General features: G+C 29.6%; 2 protein-coding genes and 1 pseudogene across 3 annotated transcripts; 1 reads left to right on the top strand and 2 right to left on the bottom strand.

The window, feature by feature from the left end:
- The first annotated feature begins 1276 nt into the window (after positions 1 to 1276).
- Positions 1277 to 3108, top strand: LOC110672305 (iridoid oxidase-like; annotated as a pseudogene).
- An 821-nt stretch (positions 3109 to 3929) lies between these two features.
- LOC110672304 (uncharacterized) lies at positions 3930 to 6408 on the bottom strand. Of its 2 annotated transcripts, none has more exons than XM_058143600.1 (5): positions 6243 to 6408; positions 5562 to 6100; positions 5267 to 5362; positions 4736 to 5076; positions 3930 to 4650 (listed from the first exon to the last, which is right to left on the bottom strand). In XM_058143600.1, exons 1-5 carry the CDS (start codon positions 6370 to 6372, stop codon positions 4056 to 4058), a joined length of 1701 nt encoding a protein of 566 aa, XP_057999583.1. In that variant the 5' UTR covers positions 6373 to 6408; the 3' UTR covers positions 3930 to 4055. The 2 variants fall into 2 exon arrangements, with proteins under 2 accessions (XP_057999583.1, XP_057999582.1); XM_058143599.1 differs by having other exon boundaries at positions 5267 to 5365.
- Positions 6409 to 10875: 4467 nt separating this feature from the next.
- Positions 10876 to 12949, bottom strand: LOC110672301 (uncharacterized). Its single transcript, XM_021835036.2, has 4 exons — positions 12861 to 12949; positions 12166 to 12719; positions 11741 to 12081; positions 10876 to 11653 (listed from the first exon to the last, which is right to left on the bottom strand). Exons 1-4 carry the CDS (start codon positions 12904 to 12906, stop codon positions 11047 to 11049), a joined length of 1548 nt encoding a protein of 515 aa, XP_021690728.2. The 5' UTR covers positions 12907 to 12949; the 3' UTR covers positions 10876 to 11046.
- Positions 12950 to 26319: the final 13370 nt, after the last annotated feature.

Raw genomic sequence — 26319 nt, forward strand, 5'->3', positions numbered from 1 at the left:
TTAAAATCATAAATTCATATTAAAAAAAAAACCCATGTTTCATGTTTTAAAAAAAATCGACTTTTATAATAAAACAAAGTAAATTACTTAAAAAATAAAATTTATTTATAATTAGAATTTTAATATTTAAAAAAATATTTATAATTTTTATTTTGATTTGATAAGTAATTCTAAAACAATTGAACACTAATTAAATAAATGATTAAGTATTTAAACTAAATAAATTATTAATAGCCATAAACATTTAAATTAGTGCTAAAACAACATATAGTTGTCAAAGAAAATAAATTATTATATTTCAAAAAATTTATTTACAATTTTATTGTAGATGTGAACAAAATTTACTAACAACAATAAAATAATGAATATTAAAACATTTCAAATATTTATATATTATATTGTACTAATTAAATTATAATATTAATTAGTGTAAAAATTTTAATATTGTAATTAAGTAATTAAATTAATATTTAATTATTTTATATACAAATAAAATAATGCAACAACTAACTGAAAAATCAGATATTCTCTTTAATTTGGAGTCGTGTTGTTTAAGACCTTGTATCCTCAGATTAGTCGCTGCTAAAGGAACCTAGAGTTCGTCTTTTGCTTGTGCTATGGACTTGCCAGATGAGATTTGAGAACACAATAGAAGAAGAAGAAGAAGAAGAAGAATGAGGGGGTAGATCTGTCTTCGCAGTGTGAAGGAACTGAACTGAGGGGAGACTGGGAATTGGAAAATGATGTGGCATGAGAAGTTGAAAACACTAACTAAAACGTCAGAGCATTAAAAAATAATATTTTTTAAAGATAAAAAAATATAAGTTGTCTTTTAATTTTAAAGAGATGAAATTCATATATTTAGTAAAACGGTGTATATATATATATATCCGATGTATTAAATAATTTCTTATCAGTTTAGTTTAATTTTAATTACGTTTTATAATTTTACAAGCATTAATTATAAAATATTAATTAATCATTATCTTTAATTTATCATATAAAAAATAAAAAAATAAAAACTACTCTCTCTATCTATTTTTACTTATCATATTGAGAATAATTAATAAATTATTAATATACTTTTATAAAAATGAAAATATCCAATTATGTTTTTAGTTATTATATAAAAATAAAATGCAAAAAATAAAAATAAATTGAAAGAATATTAAATATTTATAATTTACCTGCAATTATTTATCTAATTAAAATATTTCAAGTTGCATAACAATGGTTTCAACCAAAAAAAGTATAAGAAAATATCAGATAAAATCTAATGGACGTAGACTTTTCAACAAAACAATTTAAGATCATCTAATACAATTAATTTAAAAAATAATTCCGCAAATAAAACATAATTATTTAAATTGTGTATTTCAACTTGCTACCAATAATTTTGAATAAGGTCTCAATTCAATATATATTATCCAAGTGAAAAGGACATCTGCGATAATCCAGTTAACTTCTTACCATAATTTGAATATTTTTTTGTAAAGAATTAATTAAGGGTGAATAACAATTGAAGCACGTTGTCATTCTCTCTGCATCTCCTTCTTTTATATGAGTTTTTTAAACTCTAAATTTAATTTGAGATTACCCTCACTTCCAAAATATATATATATATATATATATATATATATATATATATGGATTTATGAGTTTTCATCTCCTTCTTCTCTTGATGTTTTCACGTCTCATAACTATAAAGAGGCTTCACTTGCCTTCGGCCCCTAGGTCCCTACTGGCGCATGCTCAGGCGTCTTTGCTCCATGGAATTCCTCAGCAACAAGCGAGTCAATGAGAGTGCTCCCATTCGTCGGAAATGCATCCATCAAATGTTAAGGTAATCAAATGTTTTTATTATTATAATAATAATAATTATTATTATTATATGTGAATGTCTAATAGGAATATTGAAGATCATGTGGAAGCTGCAAAGGCAAGGGGAGAATCTGGCAAGCTGAATTTGCCTCATTATTTATTCCTAATGTCATTTAACTTGGTTGGTAATCTTATGCTATCTCGAGACCTTTTCGATTCACAAAGCAGAGAAGGGCCCGAGTTCTTTCAAGCTATGGACAAGTTCATCCGGTGGGGTGGGAAGCCAAATATTGCAGACTTTCTACCATTCTTGAAATGGTTAGATCCTCAAGGATTGAAAAGGAACATGTTGCGAGATATGGGACGGACGATAGAGATTGTGGCAAGGTTGGTGAATGAGAGGATTGAGGAACATAAAGTGGGAAAGGAAAAGGCCATGGATTTTCTAGACGTGCTGTTGGAATTTGAAGATGATGGGAAAGAATGGCATGGAAGATCCCACATGAGAAAATCATTATAATCATAATGGTAAGTGAGAGTATGTTTATATAATTTCTTTAGAAAGGCTTAATCTATAAGTTTTGACTTAATGATATTAAAATTATCTATATTATAACTATATTTTGGATTGAAATTAATTAGTTGTTGATTACTTTTAATGTTTTAGGAGATGTTTTTTGGTGGGTTAGAGACTACAAGCACAACAATTGAATGGGCCATGGCAGAGCTACTCCGTAAACCTGAAACCATGAAAAAGGTCAAAGAAGAACTCAATATAGTTATTGGACAAAACAGAAAGGTTGAAGAGAGTGACATAGATAATTTGCCGTATCTACAAGCTGTCTTGAAAGAAACATTTAGGTTACATCCTGCAGTTCCTCTGCTCCTTTCAAGAAACACGGTACAAGATACAAATTTCATGGGTTACCACATCCCCAAAAATACTCAAATTTTTGTAAATGCATGGGCCATAGGAAGAGACCCTAAGATCCCATGGCTTTTAAGACTGAGAGATTTTTGAATTCAAATATTGACTACAAGGGACAAAATTTTGAGCTCATTCCATTTGGATCAGGGAGGCGAATGTGTGTGGGTATGCCATTGGCTCATTGAGTCATTCCCTTTTGTTTGGCATCTTTAATTCACTATTTTGACTGGGAACTGCTCGACGAGGATTTTACCTCTGCTGAGTCCTTAGATATGAGTGAAAGGTTTGGAATAACAGTAAGAAAGCTTGTCCCGTTGAATGTAGTACCCAATAAATGTCCAAAAAAGATGAATGTGTAAAGAAAAAAAAAACAATCATAAAAGGATAGCATCCACGGTTGTATGGGATTGATACATTCCATGAACAGGAATAATGTATTGAACTTCAAGGTTAATATCTGATGGATGAAAAATTCTTACCTACACTAAGTTTTATTTCGCCATTTTTATTTTATTTTATATAATTTTTTAATTTAATTCAAAATGCTGCAAAGCCATTCGTTGCTTATTAAAACTTTATGGTATTGGTGATGTTGGCCAGATTCTAGTGAGAAGTGCCAAAGCGCTTGCTTGACAATAGAGTGGTGACGAGTAGTAGAGACCAAAGAAATTCTCATTTACCTAGTCTTACTGGGTTCAAAATATTATACTTTCTGGGAAGTATATTTCTTAGAAACTACACTTAAAGCAAATTTACTTTATGAAAAGTATGGTATAAATATGTTTGGCGTATAAATTAACTTCTCGCGAAGTAGTTTGCTTTAAAGAACAAATTATGTAAATTATTGTTCTTGCACAACGTAAGTTCTTTCCGGTTGGCATGTTGTAATTTTCCCAAGCAAAGCGCCACTGAGACTTTAGAAAATCTTCTCCCTATCACCTCCACAGATTTCGCAAAGAGCCATGCGTTTAGAAAAGAGGAAATTAGCAAGCAGCTTTCGTTTTGTGCATTGCCAGTAATAGATGCAGACTGTCAGCAAAACTGATTTTATAGCAACAGTTATAAACCGTTGCCTTTTCAAGATAATGCCAAATTGCCAATACAAAGGAGCTTTCATAAAGCCAATTATTTCTCATAATTTTGTGGCACTCAAAGATTAATTATATGAAAACCGACAAGCTTGCACAAACCAATAATTACCATAAGCAGCAGCATTGAGTTTGCCTAGGGCAAGATACACAATGGTCTAACTTATTGAAATGCAAAAGCAAAACATAAATTAGAAATAACCAAGTAATCAAGGGCCTCAATTGATTATTTTTTCAATGGCTTGGAGAGACTTCATGGCCAACTGAAGGTAGAAGCTAATAGCACCAGCGATGGGAGCAAGGGGATTGGCAGCGAGTTCTTCCTTCTCATCCTCATCCACCGAGGGCAGCGGCTTGCTGGGATCCTCGTCAAACGACTTGGCTTGCTTAAGATATTTGTCCATCCGTGGAGTGGCAAATAGCCGCAGGCTTTCCACATCACCTCTTGCAGCGAAACGCTGGCGATCATGGGAAGTCTCAGAGGAGAGTGCAAAAGGACGCCCTTGCTTTTCATAAATTTTTTGTGATTTCATCAATTGCAAGAGCTGTTGCTGCTCGGACTTCAGCATCTTAACCAATGGGTTAGATTCAACATCCGCATCCTCCAATGAGATGTGGGATTCAAAAAGCATGTACCGAGCATTGCGAAGTTCATTTATGTCAGCCATTTCTCTTGCCTCTTTTATCGTACTTGCAGTCAGGAGACGGGTCTCCTCAATTTTCACCTCCGACCTCTCTTGCTGATCTGCGGATTTCCGGGTGCGACATACAGTAAGGATCGCAGGAGGTGCCTGAAACGTTTTCCCCTGAAACCTGCACTTGCATGCATAGTCCATGACATTCATCGAATTGATGAGAGATTATACATAATTTGGTGTAAAATGCTGGGATTTAGTACCTATATGAGTAACTAATTTCAAGAACACCTGCACCCCGCTCCTGTTCAGCAGGAGAGAGTAGAAGGTCTACTATGACCTTGCGCACCTCTTTGGCGTAGAGACTGCCAAACGTAACAGTTCTAGAGCCAGTAGTGTCGTTCTTGGATTGTGGATAGCTTCCGGCAATTACCTGTTGTATTTTCGATTCGTCTCCGCATCTTGTGATTGTCAGCTTCAGGTCCTCAACAACGCGAGTGAGAAGTCCAGCCAAACACTGGGAAAAAGCTATGCTCAAGTTGGCCGTGTTTTGAACTTCTGAGAACGTTCCTTCAATGCTATTATCTGCAATAGCCTTGAGCACCTATTAAACCGAGTGCAAACATGACCTAATTAGAAAGTTATACAAACAACTTTTCCTTAATTAATATATAATTATTATTATTATTATGCAAGATAATTTTATTAAATGAAATTATAAAGTACACCAAGAGAGCAAGACAAGCAACAAAACAAACGAAGTCAAAACCAATACAAAACCAAAATAAACATACAGGCCTAAGAGCTGCTGCAGGCAAACCAGGGTAGAAATAAAGTGACAAAGAAGCCGAAAGGCAGGAGCAACTGCAGAAAATCATCCGGCGCAAGATCTGCTGCAAACACAAAGATGAGCTCCTGGTGACATAACATTGCCAACACTAGCACGAGAACACAAGACTGCAAAGCCACTGAGCTCTCGATGAGGCATTGGAGAAAACGGCACAGGGGCCATAAGGATAGTGCCAGGGGAGCTAGCTAACAAGAGTATAACAGAGGAAATTGGTTAAATATTATTTCAAATTAAGTAACCTTAGATTGGTGATTTTTGCCGAAACCGAATGTGTGTACAGGCACTTTGCCGATCGGAACCTGGGCTGCATCACCACCGGTGTTCTGCTCCCCATCGGACAAAAGCATGATGCCAACTGAACGCCCGCGTCTAAGACTACGATCATTAATCACTTTTAAGCCAGTTTGAAGACCAGCAGTGATGTTGGTGTTACCGCTGGCCTTTAAACCATTGATCAGATTTTCAAGTTCCTTTCGAGAATTTTCGGATATCTGGCGCAATGGGCACAACCTTATGGCATCCCCGGAGAATGTCACAAGAGAGAAACGATCAATAGAGCTAAGTTTCTTGATCATAAATAGCATGGCAGTTTTTGCTTTTGCTATCTTTGCTCCGGCCATATTTCCGCTGACATCTAATACTGCCACAAGATCCAATCCGGGTCGGTCATGGCTGGAATCTCTCCCGGTGATCTCCAGCATCACCCTTAGCTTGCTTTCTTCAAGTGGTACCATATTATTATTTATGCTTATCAGCTGGACTCTTCCCGGTACGACTGCTGTTGGTTTTGACCCCGAAATATGCCATCCCAAACACAAACGCATTGAACAAAACACAAGCCTTAGGATCAAGTTTTTCAGTGAATGGAATCGTAAAATGCTTACTATATCAGTAATTAATGGAGAAAAAGAGGGATAAACCTGAGTCTTGAGGGATAAAAATCTGCTCATCATCGTTGAATCTCATTCTGCCGAGAAAACTGAGTGGATTTGCCAAAATTTTTTGCCGGCTTACTGGCACCTCATGCCTCAAGCCTTCCAAAAACTCCATTTATATATAAGGAGGAAATATCCAAAACTCCACACAAATTCTACTTTTTCCTTTTCTTTTTTGCTTTAATATCTTAAATTTTCCTTCTCTTTGATTCCTTCCTTCCCTCATTTTATTCTCTCCCTCCGCACACAAACTCAAAATTTCTAAAACAATTTCATGATAATCTTAAATTTTTATTATTTATTTTTTTTAAACGTAATTTTGCTTAGAATTTGAATTTAAATATTTTTCTTAAATTTATGTCCTTTTTCTTAAAAAAATTTATTTTACTTAAGATTTAAATTTAAATATTTTCTTTTTTAAAATTAATATTATTTTCAAGCTAATTGAAAGTGTATTAGTTTCTCTCTAAAAAAAAATGTCTGTTTTTGTATCGTTGCTAAAAGCCCTAACTGCCTCTCTAAATTCTCTCTCTTTCCTCTCATTTTTTCCTTTTAAGCTCTATGGGGTGGCCATGGACCGATAAGTATTTTCGTTGGTGGCTACCCCTTCCCTTTTTTGTGTTTGTGTTATTTATTTATTTATTTATTTTATATTTTCTTAATAATCTCTATATTTATATTCTTTTAGAATAAATTTGTGTTTGTCCTCAAATCATTGAGTTTTTCTCCTTCTTTGAGGGGATTTATTATCTCATCTTTTGCAAGAATTTGATGTTTTCTTCGTTACAAGAACTTATTGTTTTTTCTATTGCGAGTATCTATTTTTTTTTAATTTATTATGGAGTTGTTAGATATTTTACTTTAAATTATTTAGATAGAAGTATGATTACTCGTTGCTTATTGTGGATTAGCACAACATGTAATAATATTATATATATTATATTTAATAATTTATATATATTTATTTCATATAAATACAGTAACAAAATAAACAAAATATCTATTTTATTAAAGTTTATATATCAATGTAGGTCTTAAAAATTCAAATATAAACTATTTCGGCGGTGCAAATTTAAATATAGTCGGAATAAGCACATTTTGTATGAAAAAAAAATATATATATTAAACATTTATTTCATTAGAATTTTGTTGAATTTCAATAATTACTTTTAAAATATAAAATAAGTAAAAATCTTTTACTTTTTTCATTAATTTGTTTGTGATTTATTTTGTATTATGATTTTTTATCATATAATTAGTCATATTTATTATAATATTAATAATATTGTTATTTTTGTGCTATTAAATAAATTTTATTCTTATTTATTGTAATATAATAATTAAAATTAAATTATTTAAATAAAAAAATAAAAAATTATGTGAATCGCACTATGTTTTATAAACCACTTAAGGAATAAAGTAGGTGCATCAATAAAAAAAATTGTAAATAAAAGAACTATTTATAAGACTTGATAGAATTAGATGATGGACTGACATTTACAATAGTTGCACAATGCCACTTTCACTGTTTAATTTATAATTTAATTACATATTATTTAAATTATATAAAAATTATTTAATAATATTATATTTTATATAATTATTTAATAAATTTATTCATATAAAAAATTAAAAATAAAAGAAAAGAAAACTCTAATAATACTAATAATAATAGTGAATTAAATCTACATTTAATGGGTTGTTCTCTCTTAAGAAGATGCTTGAGAATAGATAATACAAATTAAAAAAAGAAAAAAAAAGAAAGAGGACAAGGAGAATCTTTTATTGTTCCTACGAAGTTCCCCTCTTTTAGTACATCGTAAAAAAAGACAAAAAGATGGTGAAATTAGGGGCGAGTATTCGGTTGATCGAATTAAATTGAATCAAATTTTTAATTAATTGAATTATTAATTGACTCTAAAAATATTAACCGAATCGAGTCGAAATTGAGAAAAAATTGAAATTAATCAAAACTGAAAATATTCAGTCAGTAATCGGTTATAACTGAACTAATAAAAAAAAATAAAAAAATATATTTTATATTATTAATTATTTAATAAAATATTAATAAAAAATATTTATATTCTTTTTTATTTATAAAAAATAATAAATATAATTTAATATTAATAAGACAACAATTATAAGTTAAATATTATTATAAAATTATAAAAATAATAGTTATAAATAAGATAATATTAATAAAATTATAATTAATATGTTAATTAATTGAAATTTGGTTATTTCAGTTTGTTCGATTATCAAATTAAAGGTAACCAAGCCAATAATCAAAAATAAAAATTTTTATTATTACTAGCAAAAAATTAAATCAAGCCAATTTTACTCTTACCAAAATAACTGAATTTCATCGATTCAATTCGATTATTCGGTTATAACGAAATAATGGACACCCCTAAGTGGAATCCTCTTTTCCTTCCTTATTTTCTCTTCCTTTCTTCGGCTTATTATTTAGTTTATACCTTTACTTTTACTTTTTCTTTTTCTTATTCCTTTCCCCTTTAATACCTCAAAATTTCCTCCTCTTTTTATTCCTTCCTTCCCTCATTTTATTTGCCTCCCTTCCACACAAACTCCAAATTTCTAAAACAATTTCATTCTAAATCTCAAATTAAATCAGGTACAAAATAATTTTTTAATATATATTTTCTGTTTTTTAAAATTTAATTTTGATTAAAATTAAAATTTAAATATTTTTCTTAAATTTATCGCATTTGTAAATATTTAATTTCAATTAAGATTTAAAATCAAGTGATTTCTTGTTTTTTTTTTTTCATTTTTTTAAATTAATATGATTTTCAAGCTAATTGATTTCTTGTTAAAAGAAGTAGAAAGAAAAGTGAAAATGGCAGGAGAGCTTAGATGCCAAGCATCGCGACTCTTTATGAAATTAAAATAACAAGGTTATTTTTATCAAACTATAATATAAATCCATGTCATTTTGAAAACAACTCCTATTATAAATTTAATTTAAGCTATAGTTGATAGACACTTTATCAGTTGCTGTTATTATAGTTTTACCAATCGAATTGATTTAATTGCTTAGATGTTAATTTACAATCACATACATTATCAGTTGAATCAAACACGCTCTAATAGTAATATATATATTTTTTTAATATTAAAATTATAATTTCATTTGATTTTTAAAAGTAAAAAGTTAAACATTAGATTAAAATTGAGTTAATTAATCTTTTCATATTTTTAAAGAAAAGAAAATAAGCTAGTCAAATTTAAGTAAACACCAACAAACCCCCCCGGCCCCCCCCCAATACATATATATATATATATATATATATATATATATATATATATATATATATATATATATATATATAAAGTGAGATAAATTGACCCCACTTGAATCCACCACTGCCCTTTATAAGAAATCCAAGGTAAAATGATAGAGACATGAAATTTGCAAGAAAAGAAGTTTTTTGACTGATCTATCAGTGTTCAGTTAGTTAATCAGAAATTCAAATCCATTGTCATATATAACAAAAGAAAATGAGATTATAATCTTTAATTCTTTTTTTTTTTTTAATTTTTAAAGTAAATTAGGCATTAATTTCGCGTCTAAAAAGCAAGTGATGGAGAAAAACATGTAAAATAATTTTTTTTTCTCATTTTTTTTTTATTTCTAATAAATTTTCTCACACATGGATTAAAATTTTTTGATGCCTTACACTATAGATTAAGCCTATTTATTATTCAAATTTATAATCAGATTTGAGAGAGGTTATTTTTTATTGGTAACAACTCCTCATTTCCTTCTTTAGATTTTTTTTCTTTTTTTTTTGTTTTTATATTTTTATTTTTCTGTTTTTTATTTCAATAACTCTAAAATCTTTTCCCTTATAGAATAAATATTGGAAATTTATTATCAGATATGTTTTTTTATATATATCTTGAATTTATTTCTCTCAATTTTTATTATTGTCCCTTCTATTGTTAGGATCTGATTTTTAGTTATCATAAATAAAAGTATATTATATGCATCAAGTTCCTGGAAAAACAATCTAAATATGAAAGATCCAAAGATGGTATTTTGTTATTCAAATCAAACAAAAAATGAGTGACTATTTGGAATATTTATATTTTTTGTTAATATCATCTTCAAGTAATTATGCTTGATCCACATAAGTGGGTTCTTGTTTCTTTATTTAAAATCCTACAGATTTGATATTATTAATGAATTTATGTTTTTATAAAAAAAAAGAGCCTATCCATTATTCAACATTGCTGGGATGTATGAATGCTTTTCACATTCGGATCCACTGGGGTGTGTGGGAAACGCATAGGTTACGATCGTTGCAAAAGCGACCTTCTCAAGGTACTTACCAAATGAATTCGTTTAAATTTTAGCAATATATGTTTAATTTAAGATTGTTAGTTGCACTGCATGCAAACGATATATCCAAAAAAATTTCCAAAAGCTCCACTCTCCACATCCAGTTGCAAAACTTCGTGTATTTCCTTATTTTCCAAGGATGGCTCCAAGCTTGCATTCGTTGACAATGAGTTCAAAGCCGTGTGGGTAGCCGACAGGCAAGGATTATAATTGAAATGTCTAACTTACTGAAATGCAAAAGCAAAACACGAATTAAAAATAACGAAGTAATCAAAGGCCTTTATTTATTATTTTTTCAATGGCTTGAAGAGACTGAATGGCCGATTGAATGTAGAAGGTAATAGCACCACTGAGTTTGCCTAGATAAGGCAAGATACACAATGGTCTAACTTATTGAAATGCAAAAGCTAAATAACCAAGTAATCAAAGGCCTCTATTGATTATTTTTTCAATGGCTAGGAGACACTTAATGGCCAATTGCAGGTAGTAGTTAATAGCACCAATGACTGGAGCGAGGGGATTGGCAGTGATTTCTTCCTGCACATCCTCATCCACTGAGGGCGGCGGCTTGCTGGGTTCCTTGTTAAACGACCTGGCTTGCTCAAGGTATTTGTCCATTCGAGGAGTGGCAAATGGCCGCGGACCTTCCTCTTGATCACCTCTTGTAGTGAAACGCTGGCGATCATGGGAAGTCTCAGAGGAGAGTGCGAAAGGACGCCCTTGCTTTTCATAAATTTTTTGTGATTCCATCATTTTCAAGAGTTGTTGCAGCTCGGACGCTAGCATCTCAACCATCGGGTTAGATTTATCATCCACATCCCCCAAAGAGTTCTGGGCTTCAACGAGCTTGTCCCGAGCATTGCGAAGTTCATTTTTCTCAGCCATTTTTCTTGCTTCTTTTATCACATTTACAATCCTGAGACGGGTCTCCTCAATTTTCACCTCTGGCCTTTCTTGCTGTTCTGCGAATTTCCCGGTGCGTCGTACGGTAATGGTCGCAGGATTGGCCTCAAACGGGCTTCCTTGAAAGCTGCACTTGCATACATATTCCATGACATTCATCGAACTGATGACAGAGATTATACATAATTTGGTGTAAAATGTTGGGATTTAGTACCTATATGAGTAAGTAATTTGGAGAACATCTGCTTCCCGCTCCTGAGTAACAGCGGGGAGAAGAAGGTCCACTATGACCTTGCGCACCTCTTTGGCATAGAGACCACCAAAAGTAACAGTTACAGAGCCATTAGCATTGTCCTTGGATTGTGGATAGCTTCCGGCAATTACCTGCTCTATTGTCGATTCGTCTTCGTATCGTATAACTTTCAGCCTCAGGTCCTCAACCACAAGGGTGAGAAGTCCAGCCAAACACTGGGAAAATGCTATGCTCAAGTTGTCCATGTTTTGAACGTCTGAGAACGTTCCTTCAATGCTATTATCTGCGATAGCCTTGAGCACCTATTAAACAGAGTACAAACATGAACTAATTGGAAAGGTATACAAACATCTTTTGCTTAATATGTAATTATTATTTCAGTGTACCACTGGATCTTGATCTGTGCCAAAACCGAATGTGTGTACGGGCACATTGCCGACCGGAACTTTGGCAGCATCACCACCTACGTTCTGCTCACCGTCGGACATAAGCATGATGCCAACTGAACGCCCGCCGCTAAGACTACGATCATTAATCACTTTTAAGCCAGTTTGAAGACCAGCAGTGATGTTGGTGCCACCGCTGGCATTTAAACCATTGATCAGATTTTCAAGTTCCTTTTGAGAATTTTCAGTTATCTGACGCAACGGGCACAATCTTTTGGCGCCCGATTCGAATGTGACAACTGACAAACGATCAATGGGGCTAAGTTTGTAGATCATAAATAACATGGCGGTTTTCACTTTTGCTATCTTTTCTCCTCCCATGCTTCCGCTGACATCTAATACCGCCACGAGATCCAATCCTGGTCTGTCATTGGTGGAACCTCCCCCGGTGATCTCCAGCATCACCCTGAGTTTGCTTTCTTCAAGAGGTACCATATTATTATGTATGCTTACGAGCTGTACTCTTCCTGGTGTGATTGGTATTGGTTTTGATCCTGAAATATGCAATCCGTAGCACAAACACATTCAACAAAGTATTCTAGCTTATGTAATCAACCCTTAAGATCAAGTTTTTGAATGAATGTAATCGTAAAATGATTATTATATTGTCAGTAATGGAGAAAAGAGGCATAAACCTGAGTCTTGAGTGCTAATAATCTGCTCATCATCGTTGAAGCTCATTTTGCCCAGAAAACTGACCCCTCATGCATCAAGCCATCCAAAAACTTCATATATATATACAAGAAGGAAATACCTCATAGCCAGTTTAGTCCAAATTGGGGTAGAAAATTACCAGTTTAGTCCCTTTATTTTAGAAAGTTACATTTTAATCTTTAATTCTTATTTTTTAAAAATTTTTTAAAGTAATTTAGGTTTTAATATAAAAAACAACTGCACAAGGGCAAAAAAAAAAAACCCTAATTAAGATAAAATAAAATTTCTGATTATTTTCTATTTGAAGTTTTTTTTTTTCAATAATTCTAAACTTATTATTATTACAATCACATATAACTCTACGAAATGTAATCAAATCTTTATGTAAGATAAAAAAAAAATAAAATGAATATTACAACTTGAATAAATTAAAATGTCTTTTTTAACGAATAACTAATATATCTTCTATGGTGGTAATTTTAAACACAACATATGAACACAACTTGTGAATACAATATGAAAGTAAGGGGTTAAGATTAAGGCTTACAGACATATATATATATATATATATATATATATATATATATATATATATATATATAAGCGGAAAAAGATTAGGTTTATTTGTGTGTATATCAAAATGTATCCAACTGCTTTATTATTAAATAATATAAACATAATTATTTATTTTATATTGAAGATTTCTTAATTATTTATAGTTATTTGTTTTTTCTTTATTTTATAATTTATTTAATTTATGAATTTATATAATAAGTTAAAAATTATATTATTTTATAGTTATTTAATTTTAAAATTTTAATTAAAATATTGATTAAATAAATATTAAAATATCATCGGTTTAATGTTAAATTTCAATTTTTTTTATATATTATTAAATTTATGTATGATTATAATTAATATATAAACTTCATGTAATATATTATTTTATAAAAAATAAAAATATTAAATTGTGTAAAAATGTGTTAAATGATTTACATTTGATTATAAATGAGTCAAATCACATAAAATAAATTAATTTTGTGCCAAATCATGCTAAATTAATTGTATCAAATTAACTAAACAATATTTAGTATCAATCGTATTTTATAACTCGTATAATAAAATAATTATGTATTATATTTAAATTTTTAATATAATTTAATTTACTAATCGTGTTGCATTCATATAGATTATATTCACATTCATGTTATATTGTCGACACAAATATGACCCGACCAACCAAATTGCAACCTCTAGTTTACACATTCAGATCAATTGTGACCATCGTCGGTCACAACCCTTATTATGTATATAAATTCACCTCCTATTTTTTTTTCTCACATAAATATATTTAAATAAAAAAACTCTAATAAAACTCCAAATTTTATCACATAATAAGGAAAATTATTCAATAAAAATGACATATGTATAATGATTTCATTGTAATAATTGATTGTGGTAGACCTCATATAGATCTCATTATAATAATAATTAATGAATATAATTAAATTATTGTATGTATAATGATTTTGCCGGATAAAAATAGAATAAAATTTTCATAAATCGGTAGGAAAAGGGGGTTTAAATTGACTTGTGTTACTAAAGCATTGCGTAGCTCACTCGTTTATTTAAAGCGTTAACCAGAGGGAAAGATTCCTCGTTCGTATGATTATTTATCTTTTACTTTTTCTTTTTCTTTTCCTTTTTCCCTTTAATATCTCAAATTTTCCTACTCTTTGATTCCTTCCTTCCCATCCCTTGTCCTTCTTTGCTTCACTCATTTACAAACTCAAAATTTCTAAATAATTTCATTCTAATCTCTAGTTAAATGAAGAAAGAAAATAATTTTTTTTATTATTTTCTATTTTTTTAAATTTAATATTGGTTTAAAATTTGAATTTAAATATTTTTCTTAAATTTATGTCTTTTTTTTTAAATAATTTTATTTAAGATTTTAATTTATTTTTCTTTTTTTTTAAATTAATATGATTTTCAAGCTAATTAAAACTGTATTAATTTCTCTAAAAAATTTTTTTAAAGAAGATTACAAATAATATATTTATGACTTAATTTTCATAAGCAAAATTTTAAAGCACTTACAATATATTTTTAAAAGGAATGACGTAATTGATTGATTAGGACTACAATAGTCTTACGTGACCATATCAGAGTTAAATTACGGTATTAATTATGCTGTACTTCAACGTTGAAGTGAAGCACACTTAAGGCTCTGTACATTTAACGTTTTGATCATAATTGAAACATTATTTTTTTTTATTTATATTATTCGATAATATAATATTTATATTAGTATTTAAATATTGAAAAAGTGATTCATAAAAAATTACTCTTCTTAATTTTTAGAGGTTAAAAGAGTATTTTAATTAAGGTTAACGAAATAATTCTATCATTTTTATATTTAACGGCTAATTTAATAATTATTTTTATCGAATACTTCTGTTTTAAATTACTATATAAACAGTTAACTATTAATAATTAATATCTAACAGTTAATAACAAACAAAACAGTTAACAACTACTAAAACAATTAATATTATTCAACACAACCTAAAAGATTTAGCGAAAGAAATAAATTTTTTCACTCTTTACTATTAATGTATAAACCAAGTCATGAAAATTTATTGAATGCATATGGAATGACTTAAATTCATCATTTTTTGTTCAAAAACTCATGTTGCACTTGTACCCCACTCTTAGTTTCTTTTCTTATGCATAATTTCCTTTTGTATTACATCTTTTTTCTTTCTTTATTTATTATAATTAAGGCCCTGTTTGACAATAAATTTTAAAATTACATTTAGTGTTTTGACTTAACCCTAATCAAAATACTACTTCTCTTATTTATAATATTCGATGGCATAATATTTATAGTAATGTAATGCCCTAACCATAAGTAGTCCGTACATTTTACTGTTTCGATGACTCATGTCTGTTCGGACAGTCAAAATGTCTGGAACTATACCTAGACTATAGTGAGGAGGCATAAATTAAAGAAATAAATGTTAAGAAAATATAGGAAAAATATAGAGAAAAATAAATTAAAATTTAGAGAATTTATAAATTGGTACAAAAATAATAAAAATAACCCAATATGCACTACTAAGGGAATTTGGTCATTTCACCCCAAAGGTGAATTTTGACCTAAATGTTAAATTTAAAAAAAAATTAGAGAATTAAAATAATTAGTATGAATTAAAACTTTATAAATTGCATTAGAAAAGAAAGAAGAAGAAAAGAAAAGAAAAGAAAGGAAAAGAAAAGAAAAGAAAAGAAAAGCTTATGAAAATTTAAAACAATTTAAGTACACATATATATATATATGTAACCATAAGAGACAAAAGCCACCAAACACCATCTTCTTCTCCACTCTTTCTCTCTCTCTCCCTCATCTTGCCGCCACCCTTGGTCCCTCATTTCCTCCATTGTTGTCAAGCTTCCAAGCTTGATTTCCCAAGCTTCCACACACCAAAACCCATAGCCCACTTCACAAAAAATACTCCTCACACCCTAAGGAAGCTATAGACACCCATTAGAAGCAAGAAAATTGAAGTTAGGGAAGCTCAAGTAAGGTTAGTGCACTAATCCCTTTTCTTCTCTTTATTAAACATGAAAAGCATGTTTAGCCAAGCATAAATATCATTAAAACAAAAAGAAAATCTTGAGGAAAGAACCCTTGAATTTTTGGCAGCCATGGAACTTGATGTTTATTGCTTTTAAGTGATGAAAAATGATTCCATAAGAATGTGTGATGAGTTGAAATGTTTGGGTGTTTGATTGTATAGTGTTTGTGAAAATTTAAAATTTTGAAAACTAGGATTTATGTAAATGCTTGAGGACTTGGTGTAAATGTTGAAATTGACCTATTGAGTTGAGATTGTTGCTTATAGAAGTGTATTGCATGCAAATTGAAGTAAGGAAGTTGAAGGAATTGAGATATTGGGAGTGTTCAATTTTCTGCAGGTTTGGACTCAATGAGTCCAGTGGGTTTATTGACCCATAACTGAAAATGTATGACTCTATTTGGTATGAGGCCAATTAGAGATGAAAATAGACTCAAAATAGCCCATTTTTAATGTAGACACTATGCCAAAATTTTTCCAAAATCATGACCAATTCTCTGCCCAAACCCGGATGACCAAACACTGAAACCCAGAAAATGACCAAATGAACAGTACGTGTTCATTTGGTCATAACTCTCTCTATACTGGTCTAAATGACCTAAAATTTACATCAATGGAAAGCTTAGACATAGGGCTACACTTTTCATGAAGACCACTTGACCCAGTTTTGCCTTTAACTAAATCAAATTGTTAGCACAAATTGAGTCACTAAAACTGCCAACCCAGAAATTGTCCAAAATATTGTTCCTTTGGTATGCTTGACCAGTTTTGGCAAAAATGTCATAACTTAGTCTCTAAAGCTGAAAATTAAGTGAAACTAGTGCTAAAAGTTTTATAAGATATAGCACAACAATTTTTATGTTTTGAACAAGCTCTAGAAACCATTGCATCCTAGGGAAAATATTAGCCAAAGTTAAGAATTGAAATCTGGAAAATGTTAAGTTGAGCCCAGAATGCCATTTGATACCCGTGTGTTTATTTGGCCATAACTCCCAGTAGGAAATTCCATTTGAGATGTGCCAATATGATCTGGAAACATGATACTCAGAACTACAATATTGATTTAGACACATTTGTCAAATTCTAAGTGTAAAAACTCTAAAAAGAGGGACAAACATACTGCCCAGAAGATTAACTATTGCCTTTATAGGATTAAGAGTCCAAGTCAATACATTGACTATAACTCACCATACCAAGTTTGAAAAATTATGAAATTATACCTGGGAGTCTCTAAGATATAGAGGAACATATCTTGTGAAGGAACCTAAGTCCAAAAATGACCATAAAATAATCAAATGACTGGTCAAAGTTTATTGACCGAGAATTGCCAATTCTGGACAGCTTAGAGGCAAATGGACCAGTTATGGTATTTTGCCATAACTTGAGTTCTATAAGCCCAAATTGAGTGATTCAAAAACTAAAATTTAAGTTTAAACATAGAGGAGCAATTGTTATGAAGGAAGTGTGATCAAATAGACATCCTAACCTAGTCAAATTCCTAGATAAAAATAATACATCAAAATAAACCTAAAGAAAGGTTTATGGGAAAAATGCTATACATGGTAATTAAAATGCTCATAAGGCTAATTAAATATTAAAAATCATATGATTATATAAATTGAGACTAATGTCCTATTAATATGAAATTAATGATATCACTGAACAGTACCAGAAAATAGTAATAGTGAATAGTGCTAAAATAATTAAAAATGTTTAATTGCCCATAGTATACCTAGACTTATTTATTTAGTTTGGATAAATTGGTATACCAATTAGGGACTAGAGATAGCAGTACTGCCTACCGAGAAAATCATGAACTGACAATATATGTTTGGTATGATTGTTCTACAGGCTATATGCCTACTTACTGGCCATTGTGCCTACTTTATTTCTGGCTTTACAAGCCTAACAGCGGGTCTCATGCCCGACAGCTGGCCTTGTGCCTGACAGATGTATACCGGGTAGACATATGGCTGTCTAACCCATATACTCCCATGTATTCAGCTTTTACAATTTGTTATAGGTTTCTTGGGTACTAATAAAAATTAATTAAGACTTAAAATACAATAAGTAATCATAAAAGATCTCGATAATGTTAATTGCTTTCAAAGAGCAATAAAAATATAAAAGACTCAAAAATTATGATTTTCAGATATTATTTCAATTGTTAAATTATTGTTATTATAAATTATGCACCACTAAGCGTTATGCTTAGCGCGTTGGTTTTCCATCGCGTAGGTACTGGAGATCAGTCCCAGCAGCCGCAACAGCCACACTAGTAGTGCACTGACAGAGCTCTGACCAGATCTGCCACTGTCCGGAGTCACCTCATCGATCTTTTGTATTTTGGCAGGGCCCATGTATAAACTAGTATTTTTGTTTATTATGTCTAGTCATGATGTATTTCATTTTGGACTTGTAATTTAACTTGAGATTGAAATGAAAACTTGTAATTTATTATCTATGAATTTCCATATGAATGCAATAGATGATACTTCATTTTGAGATCTCATAAATAGTTATGAATGATATGATAAAAGAGAATATGATATGGACATGTAATAGGTGATTAGTGAAAACCTGCCAGATGCTAATAAAACAAGGGAGGCTCTGTCCGGGTCTCCACAGAAATAAGATATAAAAAAAATAAAAAAAAAATTTCTACACATAGAATACATGTTTTAAATGACATCAAAAGTTTACAATATATATGATAAAACAAGATAGGGTGCTTCGGCACCGAATGTGACACTTCTTGCTGGGCTATACAGTAGACGGGTAAGGGGCGTTACAACTAATATTTAGAGATTGAGAGAATTATTCATAAAAAGCTATCCTTCCTAATTTTTAGGGATTGATGGAGCATTTTGATTAGAATCAACAAGATTATATCACTAATTTTATATAATAACTAATCTAATAACTATTTTTACTGAACATTTCTAGTTTAACAATTATATAAATAACTAACCACTAATAGCTTATAATATCTGTTGCACTCATTTTATATAAGCATTTTAGGGCAGTTTTACATCTATTTTGCTCTTATAATTAAGTACTTTTGATGTTTTTGGCTTTGTTTTTAGCTTATTTTTTAATTTTAGTTAATTTATATTTAACTTTTGTAAATTTGATATTTTTAATAGGTTGTGTGGTAAATTGAAGGTCAATGATGTATTAGGAGATGATTTGAAGAAATTTGGAGCCTTGAAGAATGGAAAAGAGTTGAAAAAATTAAGTTTTGAAAATTAAGTTTGCTAAGATTTACTTGAGATCTTGCTTAAGGTATGTCGCGGTGCTTGAAATGTGGCTCGAGTTGAGCTAGAAGTTAAGCATAAGCGAAAAATTTATTGCTTCACAAAACCTGTCGAAATTTGCTTAAGATGCTACTTACCCTATTACAAATGGGCAATGTAGGACCTAGAATTTGCTTAAGATGTTGCTTAGGGTAAGCAACTTCATCAGCAAAGCAATTCAGAGTGTGAAAAACTTTATGACCTGAAAACTTTTACACTTCACGTCCTATCCATTCATTAATCCTTATCCATTTTTAAACCTACTTTAGGGCAACTTTTAGGACTATATAAAAACATCTTTTTCTAGTTTTTGCCCTAAGAAGAAGAAGAAGAAAGAAGAGGAAAAAAATCACAAAAATAAAAAAGGAAGGAGAAACGCTATTAATCCTAGACAGAGGCACTGCTGCCACCATTTTTGGAAGCTCTAGAACTCTGAGTTTTTGGGTTCTTTTACCTGAGTTTTTCTATTTTTAGTCCCTTATCATGTTTTTCTTTACTTTTTCATCATTTACTCTTGTGAATATTAACATGAGTTAGTAGAATCCTTACATTTCATAGTTGGGAACCATGTTTTAAATTAATTTGTGGATTTGGACTGGTTTATTCTAGATTTTATATAAATATGAGTTTTAATTCTTTTCTTGTGTGCTTATTTTACTTGCCTAATGTTGGTACACATTGGGTATTGTCTTAATCTTTGATTGAAGGACCGAAAGGTGAAAATTATTGATAGATAATCAATGATTAGAACTTAAAAAATCACCTAGATTTTGAAATAAACTAGGAATTTAAGAGGATTTATTGATTGGTTACAAAACTTAATAGGTTTTAAGTGAATCAAATATCGTATGAAAGTAGGTTTGGTTTTTTTAAAATACACTTTGGTCTTCTTGAAAAAGATATCAAAGGACTTTAGAATCAATCACCTTCATACTCTATTTTTTCTTAAAATTAGATTAACCATGACAAATCCCAATTAATTTTTACATAAACCCCAACTTTGAAATCATTTTTACCATAAATTAGCCTTTAATTTTAATTACTGATTATTAATTTAGTTTAATTGCATTTAGTTTAGGGGTTATTTACTTTGTTATTTCCTTATTTTGTTTAGAATTGTCAATTTCATTAAGTTTATTTACATTTGAACTTTATTTCATCAATCATTAGCATAAATAATCGCTTCATTCATAGTTTGATAATCAAATGCAATTTCTCGTAGGAACGATACTTGACTTATCATTTTATTACTTGATACAGCCCATATACTTGTGAATATGCCACATTAATATCTAACAACTTAATATTGTGGAATAAGGCCTAAATCATACAAAATTTGCTTTACAAGCTATACAAAATGAAATACAAGACTTATATGACTTTTGCATTTGCATTTGTTATTAAAAAGCTACAAAATGAAATACAAGACTTATATTACTTTTGCATTTGCATATGTTATTAAAAAAAAGGTTAAGAAGGTCTATTTGGATGAAAACGAAAGTTGTGAATTCATGACGGTTAGTCATTATCATCCTTTAATCCTCTAAGCTCGAAAGTGTTTTGGCTCAATAAATGATAAATTTGGTTATCTTCTATAAAAAATAAAAAAAAATTATAAAAAAAGTTCAAATTAGTGTGTATTATTAAAGCAATAACGTAGTTTAAAAGACATTCAGAATATCCCTAAATGAACCCCACTCGTTTCTTTAACACGTTGACGTTAATGAGAAAGAAACAAGCATGATTACTTGCGGCTAGTTGCGCAATTTAGACAAAATTAATGAAATGTCTATCTTATTAAAGTTTATCTGATGGGTAAGTCTTAAAAATTCAGACACATCCTTAAAAAAGAATCAATTCAAACACATTATTGTTTTTAATGTACAAACAAAAATGATTTGCATAACTACATTTATAACAATAATAATAAGAAGAAGAAGAAGAAGAAGATCTTAAATTAATATGTAAAAGTCACTGATTTTTTTTTTTTTTTTAATTTAGGGTCAACCTTATTTTATAGCTCACGTTAGTTAATATTCAGTTAATCTTTAATTCTATTTTTAGGAACATTTTTCTTCCTTCTTTATACCTAGATACAAAAATTGATTAAAAATAATAAATATAAACAATTTTGGTGATGCAAATATAATTAGAATAAGCATAATTTGTATGAAAATTTTTTATTAAACACTTATTTCATTAGAATTTTGTTGTGAAATCATTTAAAAATCTTTTACTTTTTTCATTAATTCATTTGTAATTTATTTTGTATTATGATATTTTATCATACAAATAGTCATATTTATTATAACATCAATAATATAGTTATTCTTTGCTATTAAATAATTTTTATTTTTATCTATTGTAAGATAATAATTGAAATTAAATTATTTTTAAATAAACAGAAATAAAATGTTATTTGAGTCACACTATGTTTTATAAACTGCTTAAGAAAGAAAGTAAGTGTATCAATAAAAAAAAAATGTAAATAAAGAGAACCATTTATGAGACTTTCTAAAATTAGAAGATGGTTTACAATATAGTAGCATAATGCCACTTTCACTGTTCAATTATAATTTAATTAGATTTTATTTAAATTATATGAAAATATTAAAATAATATTATATTTTATATAATATTTAATAAATTTAATTATATAAAAAATAAAAAAACAAAAGAAGAGAAGAAACCTCTTATTATTATTATTATTATTATTATTATTATTATTAGTTGACATCTAAATCTAATGAGTTATTATGTCTTAACAAAATGCTTGTTAAACAGTAAAAGTTTCTCCTCTTTTAACACATAATAATAGTAAAATGAGACAAAGGGGGTGGAATCCTCCTTTATTTATTTTATACCCTTACTCTTTCTTTTTCTTTTTCTTATTCTTTTCTGCTTTGATACCTCAAAATTTCCTCCTCTTTTGATTCCTTCCTTCCCATCCCTTCTATTTCCTTTCCTCCCTTATTTTATTTCCCTCCCTCCCTCCCTCCCACAGAAACTTCAAATTTCTAAAACAATTTCATTCTAAATCTCACATTAAATCAGGTACAAAATATTTTTTTAAATATAGATTTTCTATTTTTAAAATTTAATTTTAATTAAAATAAAATTAAAATTTTTCTTAAATTTATTATATTTTTTAAAATTTTAATTTTAAATAAGATTTAAAATTGAGTGTTTTCTTTTTTTTTTTTAAGTTAATATAATTTTCAAGTTAATTGATTTCCTGTTAAAAGAAGTATAAAGGAAGCGAAAATGGCAGAAGAGCACAGATGCTGAGCACTGCGACTCTATATGAAATTTAAACAAGGTTACTTTTTAATGAACTATAGCATAGACACCTCATCTCTAGTTGATAGACACTTTATCTATCATTAGCTACTATTTTTATAGTTTTGCCAATCGGATTGATTCAGTTGCTTGAATGTTAATCTATAATCTATTGCATTTATAGTTGAATCAAATACTCTTAAAAATAGTAAATTTATTTTCTTTCTTTTTTAAAAAAAATGAGATCAACATATAAAAAATATGCATACTAAAAATATAATTTTTTATTTAATTTTTAAATGTCAGACGTTAAACATTTGAAAAATTAAATGAGTTAAAATTAAACTAATCTATTCAATCTTATTATATACTAATAGAATACATATGCTATGCATGGTAATATATATAATTAAAAAAAAAATTAACGTTGTTATTTAAAATATTAAAACTCTAACATGTTAGATATAAACTTTGATCAAATAAGTTAGTAATTACTCTCAAATTAATAAACTTAATAACCATAAGTTTTTTTTTTTTTTTAATGGCTATAAGTTATTCTTCATGTAATAATAATAATAATAATAATAATAATAATAATAATAATAATAATAATAATAAGAAGATTAAAGTAAATTAAAATTTATTAAATGTATAAAAGGAAGAGGTAAAACTTTTAAATATTGATTTTGCTTCAAAGTAGATAACATGTGATAATTATATTTAATAATTATATTATAATTGTTTAGAAAATACAAAAAAGACTTAATATTGACTTTTCGCTTTTAAAAAAATTAAAAATTAATGGATAGACATTACTTCTTAATAATTAGACATGTTTTAAAGAAAGTTTAATCATTAATTTCATATAGAAATGAAGTATCATCTATTGCATTCATATAGAAATTCATAGATAATAAATTACAAGCTTTCATTTCAATCTCAAAGTTTAATTACAAGTTCAAAATAAAATACATCATGACTAGACATAATGAACCAAAATACTAGTCTATACATGGGTCCTACCAAAATATAAAAGACCGATGAAGTGACTCTAGACAGTGGCAGATTCGGTCAGAGCTCTGTTAGTGCACTACTGGTATTGTTGCTGCGGCTGCTGGGACTAGTCTCCGGTACTTACGCGATGGAAAACCAACGCGCTAAGCATAACGCTTAGTGGTGTATAATTTATAATAACAATAATTTAACAATTGAAATAATATCTGTAAATCATAATTTCTGGATTTTTTACATTTTTATTGCTCTTTGGAAGCAATTAACATTATCGGGATCTTTTATGATTACTTATTGTATTTAAGTCTTAATTAATTTTTATCAGTGCCCAAGAAACCTATAACAAATTATAAAAGCTGGATGCACGGGTGTATACTGGTTAAATAGTCATATGTCTATCCAGTATACGTCTGTCAGGCACGAGGCCAGCTATCGGGCATGAGACCCGCTGTCAGGCTTATAAAGCCAGAAATAAAGTAGGCACAATGGCCAATAAGTAGGCATATAGCCTGTAGAACAATCATACCAGATATATTTTGTTAGTTCATGATTTTCTCGATAGGCAGTACTGTTATCTATAGTTCCTAATTGGTATAACAATTTATCTAAACTAAATAAATAAGTCTAGGTATACTATGGGCAATTAAACATTTTTAATTATTTTAGCACTATTCATTGTTACTATTTTCTGGTACTGTTTATTGGTACCATTAATTTCATGTAAATGGGACATTAGTCCTAATTTACATATTCATATCATTTTTAATATTTAATTATCCTTATGAGTATTTTAATTATCATATATAGTATTTTTCCCATGAACCTTTCTTTAGATTCATTTTGATATGTTATCTTTATCTAGGAATTTGACTAGGTTAGGATGTCTATTTAGTCACACCTCCTTCATAACAATTGCTCCTATATGTTTAAACTTAAATTTTAGTTTTTGAATCACTGAATTTAGGGTTATAAAAATCAAGTTATGGTCAAAATACCATAACTGGTCCCTTTGCCTCTAAGCTGTCCAGAATTTATAATTCCTGGTCAATAATCTTTGACCAGTCATTTGATCATTTTATGGTCATTTTTAGACTTAGGTTCCTTCATAAGATATGTTTCTCTATGTCTTAGGGACTCCCAGGTACAATTTCATAATTTTTCAAGCTTGGTATAGTGAGTTATAGTCAATGTATTAATCTGAACTCTCAATCCTATAAAGGCAATAACCAAACTTCAGGGCAGTATGTTTGACCCTCTTTTTAGGGTCCTTACACTTAGAATTTGACAAAGGTGTCTAACTCAATGTTGTAGCCCTAAGTATCATGTTTCCAGATCATAGTGGCACATCTCAAATGGAATTCCCTAGTGGGAGTTATGGCCAAATGAACACACGGGTATCAAATGGCATTCTGGGTTCCACTTAACATTTTCCAGATTTCAATTCCTAATTTTGGCTAACATTTTCCCTATGATGCATTGGTTTCTAGAGCTTGATCAAAACATAAAAATTATTGTGCTATGTCTTACAAAACTTTTGGCACTAGTTTCACTCAATTTGCAGCTTTGGAGACCAAGTTATGGCATTTTTTCCAAAACTGGTCAAGCATACCAAAGGAATAGTATTTTGGACAATTTCTGGGTTGGCAGTTTTAGTGACTCAACTTGTGCTAACAATTTGATTTGGTTAAAGGCAAAACTGGGCTAAGTAGTCTTCATAAAAAGTGTAGCCCTATGTCTAAGCTTTCCATTGATGTAAATTTTAGGTCATTTGGACCAGTATAGGGAGAGTTATGACCAAATGAACACGTACTGTTCATTTAGTCATTTTCTGGGTTTCAGTGTTTGGTCATCTGGGTTTGGGCAGAGAATTGGTCATGATTTTGACAGAATTTGGGCAGGGTTTCTTCTTAAAAAATGAAGGTTTGGATGTCTCAAAACACTTTCAATTGGCCTCATACCAATTGGAGTCACACATTGTCAGTTAGTGTTCAACAAACACACTGGACTCATTCAGTCCCAACCTGCAGAAAATTTGACACTCCCAAAATTTAATCTCCTCCTTCTCCAAACTCCAAATAAGTATACATGGCACTTCTATTAGCATCAATCTCAACAAAATTAGGTCAAATTAAAAATGTCACAAAATCCCCAATTTCAAGTGCATAACCCTAATTTCAAACATCAAATTCACATATATAACCATGAAATTAATT

This window comes from Hevea brasiliensis, chromosome 3 (genome assembly GCF_030052815.1).
Source record: "Hevea brasiliensis isolate MT/VB/25A 57/8 chromosome 3, ASM3005281v1, whole genome shotgun sequence".
In the NCBI taxonomy this organism is placed as follows: domain Eukaryota; kingdom Viridiplantae; phylum Streptophyta; class Magnoliopsida; order Malpighiales; family Euphorbiaceae; genus Hevea; species Hevea brasiliensis.